This window comes from Pocillopora damicornis, chromosome 3 (assembly GCF_964200805.1).
Source record: "Pocillopora damicornis chromosome 3, jaPocDami1.2, whole genome shotgun sequence".
Taxonomy (NCBI): Eukaryota; Metazoa; Cnidaria; class Anthozoa; order Scleractinia; family Pocilloporidae; genus Pocillopora; species Pocillopora damicornis.
The window spans coordinates 13,551,815-13,565,913 of NC_142672.1; the positions used below are offsets into that span (position 1 = coordinate 13,551,815).

The 14,099-nt window shown below is 37.1% G+C and overlaps 3 protein-coding genes across 5 annotated transcripts; all 3 read left to right on the forward strand.

The window, feature by feature from the left end:
* The first annotated feature begins 162 nt into the window (after nucleotides 1-162).
* LOC113674291 (cyclin-dependent kinase 10) lies at nucleotides 163-3,377 on the forward strand. Of its 3 annotated transcripts, none has more exons than XM_027190771.2 (3): nucleotides 163-218; nucleotides 839-1,452; nucleotides 2,463-3,377. In XM_027190771.2, the coding sequence occupies exons 2-3, from the start codon at nucleotides 918-920 to the stop codon at nucleotides 3,086-3,088; spliced, it is 1,161 nt and encodes a 386-aa protein (XP_027046572.2). In that variant the 5' UTR covers nucleotides 163-218; nucleotides 839-917; the 3' UTR covers nucleotides 3,089-3,377. The 3 variants fall into 3 exon arrangements, with proteins under 3 accessions (XP_027046572.2, XP_089056701.1, XP_089056702.1); XM_089200575.1 differs by having other exon boundaries at nucleotides 171-214; XM_089200576.1 differs by lacking the exon at nucleotides 163-218 and adding an exon at nucleotides 358-376.
* A 1,744-nt stretch (nucleotides 3,378-5,121) lies between these two features.
* On the forward strand, nucleotides 5,122-10,202 carry LOC113674292 (uncharacterized). Its single transcript, XM_027190772.2, has 4 exons — nucleotides 5,122-5,333; nucleotides 6,288-6,554; nucleotides 7,930-8,114; nucleotides 8,872-10,202. Exons 1-4 carry the CDS (start codon nucleotides 5,240-5,242, stop codon nucleotides 9,076-9,078), a joined length of 753 nt encoding a protein of 250 aa, XP_027046573.2. The 5' UTR covers nucleotides 5,122-5,239; the 3' UTR covers nucleotides 9,079-10,202.
* A 1,018-nt stretch (nucleotides 10,203-11,220) lies between these two features.
* Nucleotides 11,221-14,099, forward strand: LOC113674282 (uncharacterized). Its single transcript, XM_089200578.1, has 3 exons — nucleotides 11,221-11,398; nucleotides 12,584-12,726; nucleotides 13,542-14,099. Exons 1-3 carry the CDS (start codon nucleotides 11,329-11,331, stop codon nucleotides 13,632-13,634), a joined length of 306 nt encoding a protein of 101 aa, XP_089056704.1. The 5' UTR covers nucleotides 11,221-11,328; the 3' UTR covers nucleotides 13,635-14,099.

A 14,099-nucleotide genomic window follows, 5' to 3' on the forward strand; every position in this document is an offset into this window, starting at 1 on the left:
GTTAGTAAGTATAATCAAAACCGCTTTGTTGCTAGTTTTGAGACACCGCAACAGAACTGGGTTTCGATAAATGTTATGGTCGCGATTAACTAATTTTTTTTTTAAGATGTCAAACCCTTAGACGGTGAGCTGGAATCGAGCGCGGCCCAGCGAGTACGAGGTAAATCTAGGTTTCAGTACTTTTGTAAACATGGCGGCTCGCTTGCAATAAAAAGTAGGTAAGTGTTTGTTGTAAACAGTCTTCATTTTTCTTGAGGTTAGATACTAGCATAGAATTTTCAAAGTATCTGCTCCTTGCAATGCTTGCTCGTGGTGAGTGAAGACGTTGTGCTCAATTGTCCATTGGGTCAAGTGAATAGTTTACCACTCGCTCAAGGTGACTAGCTAATCGAAGATCAAGAGTGTTTACGAAAACTCTGAAATTCCGAGAATATTTATTCAAAATTTCTGTTCGAACTTGCTGATATTATTCAATTTTTCTACCGATACAAAGCGGTTCAAAACATTGCTGTGATTTTGTGGTTGACGATTTCCCCGCATTTTAGCTTTCTTCGAAAACCTTATGTTGTTTACGTTTAGAAACTTGCGGTTGTCTGAGTCACTGAAGCAGTTTTATTAAAACCTGGATATCCTTCATTCTCCACTTCCTACCAGATTTAAAAAGTCCCCATTCGATCGAGATGAAGATATTTGATGTTTTAACACAGGTGCCAATGTTTGCATTTCGAAGTATTGATCAGAAGTAACCTCGTGGTCACTCATGGGAGTTAAGGGGTTAAATATGATTGCATTGCTGACTGATTAAAAAAAACATTCCATCTTTCATATTAATCATCAGACTTGAAGGATTTCCTCATCTTCACGTCCGTAAAAGCCTGTTCTGTAGCTTGACATGATGCTTTGAGAGTGTCCAAGTCATGCAGCCGGAGCACAGTAAGCAAGGTATTGAGCTGGTATCCATTAAAACCTTGAAAAAGCAGGAAATCCCACAAGAACACTGTTATGGACAATGTAGACCAGTCACAGAGTTTGAAAAACTCAATCGAATCGGAGAAGGAACTTATGGTGTGGTTTATCGTGCTCGTGACACTGTTTCAAACAAAATAGTTGCACTGAAAAAAGTAAGAATGGAGAGAGAAAAAGATGGCATACCTCTCAGTGGATTGAGGGAAATAAGTCTTCTGTTAAATCTGGAACACAAGAATATTGTGAAGCTCATGGAGGTAGTTGTGGGAAAACACTTGGACAGTATTTTTCTTGTCATGGAATACTGTGAGCAAGATTTGGCAAGCTTACTAGATAACATGACATCTCCTTTCCAAGAATCACAGATCAAGTGTTTGATGTTACAGCTATTCCATGGAGTACAGTACCTTCATGAGAAGTTTATTGTGCATAGAGATTTGAAAGTATCAAATCTATTGCTGACTGGGAAAGGAACCCTTAAGATTGGTAAATAAAGACATAGTTTTAAGTCTTAATTCAATTAGCTCATAAAATGTTTGAACTCTTGTGTGCATTATCAACTTGGAATGCAGACAAGGAGGTTAGATTGTCCTTGAAAGAAGTGAAGTGTGGCCTTTCAAATTTTTCAGTTAGTTGTCAGCAAAGTGAATTATTATTCCTGCTTTAATTAGCAGTATCTGCTAAAGTTTGCATCCTTTTTTGAAAATGTTTACCTTTCAGCTGATAACCTTAACCCTTTTATTAGTATTCATATTCTCCACACTGATCTCTTTACATTTCATATGGCACTGACAAGGAGAATTTGTCAAATGATCATGAGCTTCTTAGATTGGTAATTACCACCTTTATTCTTATGACCATTAAATTTGATTTAATTAAGGCAGATTCTGCAAGGAGAAATCAGAAGCCAGTCACTCTAAGGGGTAAAAGGCCTGAAATAGAAATACAAAGCAATATAATTTATTAAATTTTGCTAAAGAATTATAGCTGCCCCAAGAGAATTAGATGCTTATCCCTCTTATGTAGTGTTGTTAAGTTGCCTTTGGGCAGCTGGCCTGCCCATTTGGTTACCCATACAAGGCTATGACACTGATTTTTGTGACCCAGTGGTATACATTCCTCTAATTAATTAGCAATATTTTAGAGAAAGATGTTTTGCATCTTGTCACAAACATGCCAAAGAAAAAAAATTTGAGTCCCTGTGAGGAAACAAGGCTCAGACCTTTGGATTCCAGGCTCCAATGCTCTACCACTGAGCCACAGAGACACTATGGTGAGCAAGGCCATCAAAAAGTTCATATATGACAAGCAGCATGCATATTGCAAGGATCAGTCAGCAATGTTGATAGCATCATGTTCCCCATGGGGACTCAGAATGTTTTCATTTTTTTCTTTGTCCCACATTTGTGACCAGACATCGTTCTCTGTTTCTTTACAGAGCTCAAAATTTACCATCTTCCTTATTCTTTTTATCATTTTTATGTTATGTTGTTTAGCCGACTTTGGTCTGGCCCGCACATTTGGTTACCCATACAAGGCCATGACCCCGATTGTGGTGACCCTGTGGTATCGTGCACCAGAGCTCCTTCTTGGCTCCAAAGTACAAACCACAGCTGTGGATATGTGGGCTGTGGGCTGTATTTTTGGTGAGCTCCTTGACAATAAGCCCCTTATGACTGGAAGATCAGAGATCAACCAGTTTCAGCTCATCGTGGATCTACTTGGAACACCAAGCGACCAGATTTGGCCAGGATTCACGAGCCTCCCTGGAGCCAAGTCCATAAACTTCAAAAGCCAGCCTTATAATAATCTGAAACACAAGTTCTCGTGGTTGAGTCCCGCGGGACTGACTCTAATAAATCATTTATTGATGTACGACCCGTGTAAAAGAGCCTCGGCGGCCGACTGTTTGCAGAACTCGTATTTTGTCGAAAAACCACTCCCGGTGCAACCGGATATGATGCCAACTTTTCCTGAGCACCGGAACCGGAACTACAACAAGAGGCCGTCTGATCATCGTGTTGGAGAGAAGCGGCCTGTTCCACACGAGACAGAGTATGAGTTCCGAAGAGGGTTCGCTGATTTTGGGCCTCACTTGCCTCAAAAAAAGAAAAAGAAATGAAACTGCTGAGAATTTTTTGGTTGCTCATTAAATATCAACTTTGCATTTGCCTCATGGTGTTCTATGAAAAGCAAAGTGGCTTGCTCATTCAGCTTGGCGTCAACGACACTTGATCGGTATGTCAAGCAGCCGCGTATATTTATGCTATCTACCTTTAGCATGATGACCTAAAAATAACAACATGGAAGCTACAGCAACTTGTCGCAAAAACTGACTTTAATGGCTCTGAGAAATTATCAGAATGACTAAGACTTAGAAAGGCAATATTAAAATTGTTGGTTTTGTTAAAGCAAAGGCTGAGGTTTTGTCCCGTAAAACAGTTTTGCATATTGATGTGTTTATTTCAATAAATTCTCAAGAAATTTTGGTAAATTCTCAAGAAAAAAAAAAGCAGCAGAAAAAACGACACAAACTAGCACCAGAGTCTTCAGAGCATATCAGTAACTAAAATACTCTGAAATACAATACTGTGATCTGAGAGTGAATATTTAGACAAGATTATTCTCAGGCTTAAGTCCTCAGAAAAATAATATTATTTAGGGTGGGCATCAAAAATATGCACTCTGTCATAGCATGAAAGTGGACGAAAGTGTATCTTGAAGTCAAAAACAAAATATGTGTTGGTTCCTTAAAGGAAACTAGTTAGAAGATTTCAAAAACATTTGTCAACAGCTTCATGTGGACCTAGCAACTTTGCTATGGCAATGACAGAATCATTTAAGCATCTACAACGGAGTTGACTGAGTGGGTGTTTGATCTAAAAGAGCATTTTTGTGTCAATATTGATAATATGATTTCAGGCTTCACTGCGTTACGTATTCTTGGAATATCACAATATTGAGTGGTCGTCGTCACTTTTTAAACGCTGGCACAAGAATACTCTTCTTGAACTAAGTCTTGTTTCGATAGATTTCAAAAAATGTTTAAGGCATCTATATGGGAACTCGCATTATTTCAGTAGAAGCATCACATGATCATTAAGTGGACTAGCTATGGTCGTATCAAAACTTATGAACGAAGTAGCCTCGGCAATATTTAATCGCAATTCACAGTCTTGTAAATTTTTGTTAACAAAAATGATGTCCTTGCAGCAAGCAAACGACATCTTCGCTTGAGCTGAAGCTTTTAAGATTACATAACAAGGATAGGAAATCTCGATTAAATGATAACATTACATCGTCAAAATAACGAAATTTGCAACTGGCTGAAGTCCCAAAAAGTGTTCCTTTGGACGTTTATGACAGCAAGATTTTTAAACGTTAATGTAGTTTAGACATTTCGAAACAACGGTAGTCAAAAATTTTTTTCTTAACTACTTCAGTCACATGACCAATATTTCTGTGCTATTTTAAGATTTTCATTTATGATAACTTAGTTTTATGATGCGAGATTCTAGTGCATTGTCACGTTCTCTTTATCTCTTGTTTTGTTGTATGGTTTTCAAGTTTTGAAGTAATAGTGGTCAAGTTTTCCACCTCTATACATCTGTTCAATCAGGCAAAAAGATATTTTGCGCGATTTCAGAACCTGATTTGAACTTTGATAAAACTTTGTGGTGTTATCCAAGTCATGAGTTTCGGATAACAATCTCTTCTCTTTTCCTCGAACATGGTCTCTTTAATAATCCAAAAGCTCGATTGTTCTTCAAAAATTTCAATTGATAGCTGTAGCGGAACAGATAGAGGTCTTTACGGTTAGGTTTTTTCCGCTACGATGCCGAATGGTTATGCTTGTGTACCCTGTTTTCAAGTCAAGAGTCAAATGCTTCTCGTTGTTGTGGTTTGCTTTCGCCAGTGAAAAAGGAGAATTCAGCAATGTGCATATTCATTCTAGCTCCTTAGTATCATCACTTCCAGGCAAAGATACTTCCACCAAACAATTATTTCTCATCGAACGGTTTGGAGTGTCGCTAATACCCTTTTGTGCCCTTGTGGGGACAACCCCTTTTAGAAATAGCTGTACATGCAAACGAATTAACCTATGATAAGTGCCATAGATATTGACAGGGAATTTTCTCTGACGCTATGAACTCAAAAATATCGGCTCAGATAAAACAGTGATCACAGGCATGATATAAATTTTGAGGAGACCACGGATCTTTTAGTCTCCCTCATCCATTTAGTTGTCATTTAGACATTTGGGGTATGCTCGATGGAGAACATGGTGTTAAACATCTTTATTTTGTTTCTTGCGATCCATGCCGTAACAGCTGCAGTGACATTCGTAAGACATCGGAGAGAAGCTTGTAAGTTTTAACTAATTTATTTATAAACTAGGCGTTAAAACCCTCACACCAACAGAACGCAAGCTATACTCCCACGAGAACACTGATTTATTGAAAATGTAGTCAACAGTAACAGACTTAAAGCTGAAAGCTGATTTCAGTTTTTTTTTCCACAATACATTTCAAAAACTACACTCGAAAATGCATGTAAGTTTAAGGTATATTTTCAAAACAAAGCTTACGTGTAGATTACGTACGTAAATCTCGAGGAATTGCGTAAGACAATGGAGTTAATTCGTTTTAAAATAGCTCAGAATTCTTAGAACAACTAGACCAGCAAGAATGCTTACTCCCACAAAGCAATTAAGGATATTTCAGTTTATTTATTTAAGTTAATTTAGGCGTGATGTTTTCACTGGTGGACCAACCTTCCAACGTGTACGCATGAATGACTCCGAAAGAAATGAGATTAAATTATTTTTAATTAGTACAAATTGAAAACTCGACTCACAAAACAGATTACTCTCACCAAAGAAATTGCTGTAACTTGCAACTTTTCTTTGTTTCAAAGGATCATGCTAGCAATAAAAAGACCATTTCAGATTGAATCTTTTATAATCACTAAATCTTACCATGAGATTAAAAAATTAAAAAGAAAATCACATCACTCAGAGGCAGGTACGAGTCATATCTTCTAGAGTTCAAGCAATTTTTTTGCGTAAAAGTTCATCTTTTCTTGAACAGAATGAAAACCAAAACGAGTGGAGAAATTGTCATGGAATCAAATATCTCTTGTTTTCAACCTGAGATAAGTTATAAACGTGAATTCACCACTTTGTACCTCCGATTCTTAAATCCTCTCCTACGAAGACTCAAAATTATGTTCTTACCATTGACGTAAGCTGTTATCTTATTTGACAGATAAAAATAGCGTAGTGAAGCCTTTAAAATCCTAATGGTTAATTTATTCTCCAGTAAATTTGACAACTGTGCACACCAGGCATGACGACATCGCCCACTTCACGTGCACATCACGTGACCAGACAGCCAGCATCACTTGGAAAAGGGAAGGAAAAGACTTATCAAACAGCGATCTTGGTGTAGCTGTGCTCGAAACGAAAAATGGCGGGAATATGGAAAGCCATCTATTTGTCGCTGTGACAGATGATGATTTACGAGGAAAATACGTTTGTATATCAAGCGATAAACCTGATGAGGTGCTACGTACATTTGTTATTGAAAGTAAGTAAACACTCTGCTTAGTATTTAATTATACAAACATAGTACTAATGCGTCGATCAATTCGAGGCTTCAACATCCCCCTAGGAAATCTCCCCCCCCCCAACCCCCCCGCAAAAATTGAGTTTAAATGGCCCACCCAAATTTTTTAGCAAAAGACATAATCAGCAACTGTGACTTTGTACACATTGACCAAGCTTTAAAACCTAGACGTTGGAGCCCTTTTATTCTGAGCCATTCCCTCATGAAAGTGAACTGTTTGCCTTTAAACACTTCCTTATATAACACTGTAACACTTGACTTTCGCTGGAAAGATTAAGCACTTCCTAATCTATTGTTGGACTCTGGGAAAAACGTCGCTACAGTTATTTGTGCAGGGCGTGTAACTCCCTACAGGTTGAGGGGTATGAATTCTAGCCTATCATCAACATTATAGAAGCTGGTTTCCAGTAGGGGCGTGAACTAAGTATAAAAGTTTAAAACTACTTAAAAAATCTTAAAATATACATTAGAAAAAAAACAAAAATTATATGTATACATATATTTATATATGTATACACTAATATCCATGACTTAAACTATTAATGCAATAAATATAGCCCTAAGAAATAAATTAATGTATCACATTTGGTTTATAGGTTGCAATGAGCACTCATACTCTAATTCTTCCCTTTCCAAACTCTTCAGAAAAAAGTATGACTTGTTTTACCCTGCACCCTGCTCTCTCAAGGGGTTTATTTACAGAGAATTAGACTTGATAACAAAAACAGTGTGCGAATCTAGCTTATGCGAACGTGTGAACTGAAATTCATAGATCTTAAAATGTCAACTTCAACTTAAAATAACCTGGAAAAGATACTGTAATAGCTTTCTGTCAAAGAAGATGAAGAAAAAAAATATGTTTACGCGAAAAATTAATGGATCAATGTCAGTATCTCAGCAGTTGCGCACCTACCCCTCCCCTAACCCAACAACAGTCAACTGATAACAAGGTAGGATTAATGTTGAGTTTGCCCGGGAGGGATAGGTGTGCAGTTTCTTAAATACTGAGAATAGTTCAACATATTATGGCGAAAATAATTCAGTTCTCGCAGTTTGCTGCTCACGCCAACTGTCTATCACCTGTCAACTGTCTATCACCTGCAGACTTTCTATCCCTGCCAACTGTCTATCACTTGCTAACTGTCTATCATCTGCCAACTGTCTATCACATGCCAACGTCTATCAATTGCCTAATGTCTATCATCTGCCAACTGTCTATCACCAGCCAAAAGAGTAGCGCAGTTGGTGTCGAATGGTGTCGTTCCAGTATCAAATCTAAAAACACACTTCTAGTCACTACTTTTCCTCAGCACCTTAAGTTCTTTTTACTTTACAGACGACCCTGCTCGCAAGGGAACACTTAGCCCTGAGCAATTTTGGGCAATCATTTTGTCCATTACAATTGCTTTCCTTCTCCTGGTGTTCATAGTATTTTTCTTGTGGCGCGGAAACAGGAGAATTAAGAGAGCTCAGAAAGAAGGCAAAGCACAAAGATTCAGGAACAACCATGGAGGTGCAGAGGTATGAACATCATATGAAAAATTGGAATTTTTTTTTTAGTTCCAGTCAATAAATGTAGAGGTGCACATGTTCTGTAAAGACAGATTTATTTATTCACCGTTCAGAGCAGTTTTTCCACTGAGATTTAAACGACTCAAATTATTCCTGAAAAATGAATAAAGGGGGTAACTTTTTAAAGAAACTATGGTGCTGCGTCGGTGAGACAGTATGGTTTGGATGCGTACTTGTCATTTCTTCAACGTCGCGAAGGCGTTCTCGGAATGGATCACCTAGTCGTCCTCCTGTTTCACCAATGTATAACTTTTTGTATACTTCGACTACGGAAGTATACAAAAAGTTACAAACTTTATAAACGACTACGAACATCACTAGTAACGCCCCACACCCCCTCCCCGAGTGGGATGACAGTTGATAGTCAATTTGGTGTCACACTACCACACTCTGGCTGCAACTTAACTTTCTTCAGACTTTACTTTCTCGTCAAATTTTGGCTTGTTTTTTGTTAAATGTTACATGATAACGGGAGCCAATAGCGAGGGAAAAACTGCTTACACAGTTGTTATATCACATACTTTACAGATTTTACCTCCATTATGAGAAAACACTCGTGAAAAATAAATTGCGAGAAAGATGAGCCTCTTGTTGATCTGGTTTTCAGAACTTTAAATAATACTACCAAAGTAGCAAAAAATTCTGCAATACCATAGGTTTGTGTTTTCATTACTTACAGTTTATTCTCTGTCTTTGTCTGTTATAGGAAAACCTAGCCGTAGAAGGGGAGCTTGTCGAGTTTAGAGGATACAGAGTCGAGGCTGAAGCCGAGAGAAATGAGCAAATGATACCTGACACTGGAAATGGAAATGCCAGAAATAACTGTGAAGAAGACAAACGCGAGGAAAACACGACTCAGGCTGTGATTGAGTCTTCGGGGAGAAGCGGAAGAGAAGGCTGTACACAGTTCTGAAAGAGCATTTGGTAAAATTTCCGCGCAGCCCCATACTACATTATGCATTCAGTTCTTGGATAGAGAAAACAATGACAAAAACAATACATCGCCATTGGGAAAACAGATTTGTTTTACAATAGTATGGGGCTGTGCGGAAATTTTACCAAGCATTTATTTGCTAAAGCAAATAAACTGTGGAAGGTTTTGATCTATGTATATTTTTGAAAATATGTTTAAAAATTCAACCTTTGAATAATTAACAATAACATCTTAGAAGGTATTTAGGTATTTCAAAGAATCCAATGAGAATGAAAATATATAGAAAATACATGCCTTAGTAAATAAAAGATAACTGTTAGCCTAGAAAGAAATACAAATTCTTTCGTGAACCAGTAAATTGAAAGTGAATCCAAACGCTAAAAGAACACAGAAGAAGTAAGAAGTGTTTTGAATTTTATTTGGTAATTATGAAATGACGGATGAACCACGAAGTCACGGATTTGTTGAAAAGCGATGGTGTTTGTAAACCCAAAGGAATTATTAGAAAGCAACAAACCGCAGTTTACAATGGTTTGCGAACGTAATAATCCTCTCGTTATTTACGTGTGTTAAGGCTTTATTTGCAAGGCAGGAAAAAGATTTGTTCGCTTGAAACTTCGCGCCCGACTATTTTCCCCGTTCTATTTTCCACCATAGTTTGCCATTTTTCCTATTCAAACCAGCTACGAGAGAAAACACTACTTGACTTCTACTACGCTTTAATTACGTGATATTCAGCAACTGTCATGTATTCTTACGAGTCATGTTTAATTCAGTTAAGTGAACTACGCTTCGTTGCTTTTGATTCAGCCATTGTTTATCAGCTGCGTCATATGTGGTCCAACAGTTCAGATCTTCTTCATTTTTTACCATGTTGATTGATTGATTTATCATGTGTTATCATTCTCATTTTCATTGTTATTCAATAGTTTCGCATCAAGATCTCATAGTTTCCCTCACTTTGAAGAAAATTTTTCTTGCTCTTTGATCACTAATCAACCATGGACTACTGACCATGGACTACTGACCACTATAGGAACCTTTATGATTAACAGACCTCTTCTTTGTTTCAGAATGGAAATAAAGATATGATTAGCATAGCACTGAATATGACTTAATGAGCGGAAGAAAAGTTACAAAGAAAAATGTAAACTTAGGTTATGCATTTACAAAATTATTTTTCTCATTTAAGTTTCTTCCTTTGAAGAAGTGCTGAGGTTTGCTTTAAACCCTAATTTTATGCCTGTTTTGTTTTTTTTTTTCCTGAGGTCTTGAAGTCGTCCACCCCCTTCGTTCAAATACAGATAACGTTACTATTGATCGTCTCTCTCGTACACACCTTTTTGAAATCTCCTTTCTTCTCCTCTTCCCTTGTACCTTCTCTCCTTTTCTTTCTGCTGACACAGCCGAAAAACCCCCGTATCGTTCGATTACCGAAGCATAACTTGCTAGAATTCTCGCGCGACCATGACGCGAGTTTTGCGCTGCCAAACAAATGGTGATTGGCCAATTGGAAATGGTACCATTACGTTGTCAGAAAGTTGAAAAGAAAAAATTTCAAACGAAGGACTGTATAAGCAGTCATTCGTAGATTTACGAGATTGAAAGACAGAGACTTAAGAATTATTGCGCTTCAGATCGCAGGTTTTAATCATCTGCAACCGAATTAACATAAATTTGTCACAGTTTTTTAACTTTTGTGGCCTGGACAAATCAAAGCCACAGGGAGTTAATGATATCTTTTTTTAGATCAGTTTGGATGTGGGGTGACTCTGTCTCGGCCAATCACAAAAAGGCTGCGACTCAGCAAATTGTAAAAAAGCACAAGAACATTTTATTTTCCTTAGACAGCTGTACGTGCAACCTATGTTTATCAAATCGAACTCCTTTCAATTTTTGACGTTGCTGAGGTTTTTCTTGCTCTTGAAATGTTTGTTCAGAGACAAAATAAAAGACATGGAAAAGTTGAATTGTTTTTACCCTGAGAATATTTTTTTATAAAATTTAAGGAGATAGTGAAGGTTTGAAATTACAAAAAGGAACAAAGTGAAGGAATCTATGAATATGTCACTTCTTTGTTAAGCCATTAAAAATATACAATATTACGCACTCGTGTGTCACTAATCGTGAGCAAATTCCGCCTTCATTTAAATAAAGTGGTCTTTGCGTCAGTTCTTAACGTTTAGGTCCAACAGTTCACAGCTTAAGATAACAAACGTTTTTGCAGAGATGAATCAACAAAGCGCTCTAATCGTCGCTAGCTGTGTGTTTCTCGAGCTCATTCCTCAAGTATCTTGCGGTAAGTAATATGATTAAACATCAGATAATTTTTTCTACGCGGAGATTTAGTTTAGGTGGGGTTTAAATTACTTTTTCAAATCTTCGACTCTGAATTTGATCATGTCGATGTTTTTTATTTTACCGATGATGACTTTTGCGATGTAATTGGTATTGAGATCAATCGAAGTAGCGCGATTGGCCACTCGATTCAATATCACTACTTTTTAGAGGTGTATTTGCCGAAAGACCCACTATTGCCTCGAAGACAACATCGTTTAATTTCGCTCGTGAGGATTTCGCGGATTCCATGAACTAAGCAGCGTGTAGCTTTGAACGCTTAAGTATCTCAATGATGCGGTGCTTTGTTAACTGTTGCTTAAAACAGTGTCGATATTCCGGCAAGGCTTTTTGATTCTTCGAATGTGATAACTTTTGAATCTTGTTGTCTCTCTTAATGCCAAATCCTTCTGGCTTTCTTTTGTTTTTGTGAAACACCCCCAAAATTCCCAAGACGGCGCAGAGATTTTTTTTATTGGACTTCACTTCGAGTCAAGAACGAAGCGATAACTTTCTATCAACGGCTGACATTTTTTCGTGCTAAACGAAACGCGTTTTACCCTATAAGATCAAACAACTAGACCAAATTTCACACGAAATATATTGTTTGCACTTCTGTAATTTTCATTTGTAATAAATCACTTAAAAATTACATTAGTTTCCTTACACTGCTTAAGTCAAGGGAAACTAATGTAATATGCAGTATTAGTTTCCTTAGACTGCTTAAGTCCTTCTCACGTTTGAACTTCAAACACCATATCACATCAGAAATTCATGTAACGAGTCTTTGTTGGGTTAAACTGCCAGCATTACACGTTTGACGTGTATAAATATACGTCAAAAGAGACGGTTGATATTGGCAATCAAGTTACACTTCGTTCTGCGCAGTTCCGGGTTTTATATCGACAGATGGAAGTACAAATGCCTTTGAAGTCATCACATGTTTATGGTTTGCAACATCGATTTAAAATGTCATTATCCGCTCGAAAGGAACTGATGACAAGAACAACATAACCATAAACAAACAAGATATCTCGAAAATACCTGTTTATCCTGCAGTTCATCCGAATGAAACGTACACCTTCTCACGCAAACAGCAAGCACGTCCCTCGAGTTACAGTACTTATTTCTAATTTCATTTTTTCAGCAAAGGAATTAAGCGATGTTGACATCATTGCTATAGCAGTTTCATTGGGACTAACTGCATTTTTGGTGGTTTTCGTGGGCTACTTTGTGTGGCGAGCAAGAAACAACCCCCCAATCAACAAAAACAACAACATAGCAGGACATGTGAGTACCTAATCTAGTTCTTTCCTGCAATGGTATCTTTTTATATTTTTACAACATTTATAAAAGCTCAAAAGAACCGTCTAACGCATGAAAAAGAAAATTTATACCACGTGACTACGTCTTGCTCCTTCCACTGGCAGGATGATTCTGTTGGCACCCAACTGATTTGTCCTGATTATTTCATATTTTTGATTTGTAATGTAAGAGCTCTAAATCTGTAGCTTACCATCCCTGTTTTTTTTATATCTTCATGGTATCCTCTTCATTTTTTTTTCATTTTTTTTGTTTATCTACTGAATCTACATCTTGAAATTGCCAAAAATCCCTTTAATTTGCGAAACATGCGAAGGTTTATTTAAAAGGTTTCTCTTCTTTTGTTATCACCTTCCGTTATTTTCACCGCAATAAGCAACGTATAACTGTAAGAATTCCCTCGAATTTATAGTTTTTCACACCGTAAGTTTACATGCTGCAAGACCCCATCTTAATTCACCCTTCCACGATTTTTTAGACGTTTGTATTGGTACCAGCACAGACTTATTTCTCAGCATACAAACATCTCTATCCTGATGTCGGCCTCTTATTGAAGAGATATCTTTTATACTTTTCAAGTGATCGCTGTCAAATATTACAGAGTTAAAAGCCTTCTTTCTGGCTGTGTTGATAGCCCGTATAAAAAAGCTACTTCTCAAAGCGATTTGCACAAGAATGCAAGTCGATTCAAGTTTTGTCAACAATGAGGAATTTTCGAAATTCTGACCTGAATTCCCTTTAATTGAGCGATGAAATATTTACTATTTTATTTTCATTTATAGAATAATCCCGTCGCTGTCACCGAGGATGCGCTCGGACCTGGTGAAGTTCGTGTAATTAGCATGAATTCACTTCAGTATATCAGCGGCTCCTAAAAAGATCTGCTCGTGCAAGATCGACAGAAATATTATGGAAGGCCTTCAACCGTGTAATGCCATTTACTTATAGCGGTTGTTTTGTTATTCAAGTGGTTCTGCACTAAATTCATTGCCAAGAATTTTTATACGCACTTACAGCATGGATATCGAAAGTAGATTTAATAACAAAATAGTCCAGAAAGAAATTTAGACATAAAAAGACTGTGGTTTTGAGTCAGACACCTTGTATCAATGCTCTTTATAATTGGCTGTTTAAAGGTATGCTTTTCGAAAAATAATTTGAAAAATTTGTATTAGAACAATTACGTTATTATCATAAAAAAAGGTTTGAACTTGCAATGTTGAGCGTCCGTAACAAAGTAATAATTGTAGATAAGTGTCTACTTGAAGAATTAGACAACAACGTCTTATTGTGTTCTGTCCAGATAGGATGAGTATTAAAGTACGATAGGAAAAAATTAA

Coding starts and splice junctions, on each gene's coding strand:
- LOC113674282 (XM_089200578.1), top strand. CDS start 11,329: ATGAATCAACAAAGCGCTCTAATCGTCGCTAGCTGTGTGTTTCTCGAG. Junction 11,399..12,583: donor CATTCCTCAAGTATCTTGCG/GTAAGTAATATG, acceptor TCATTTTTTCAG/CAAAGGAATTAAGCGATGTT. Junction 12,727..13,541: donor ACAACAACATAGCAGGACAT/GTGAGTACCTAA, acceptor TTTCATTTATAG/AATAATCCCGTCGCTGTCAC.
- LOC113674291 (XM_027190771.2), top strand. CDS start 918: ATGCAGCCGGAGCACAGTAAGCAAGGTATTGAGCTGGTATCCATTAAA. Junction 1,453..2,462: donor GAAAGGAACCCTTAAGATTG/GTAAATAAAGAC, acceptor TATGTTGTTTAG/CCGACTTTGGTCTGGCCCGC.
- LOC113674292 (XM_027190772.2), top strand. CDS start 5,240: ATGGAGAACATGGTGTTAAACATCTTTATTTTGTTTCTTGCGATCCAT. Junction 5,334..6,287: donor AAGACATCGGAGAGAAGCTT/GTAAGTTTTAAC, acceptor TTTATTCTCCAG/TAAATTTGACAACTGTGCAC. Junction 8,115..8,871: donor ACAACCATGGAGGTGCAGAG/GTATGAACATCA, acceptor TGTCTGTTATAG/GAAAACCTAGCCGTAGAAGG.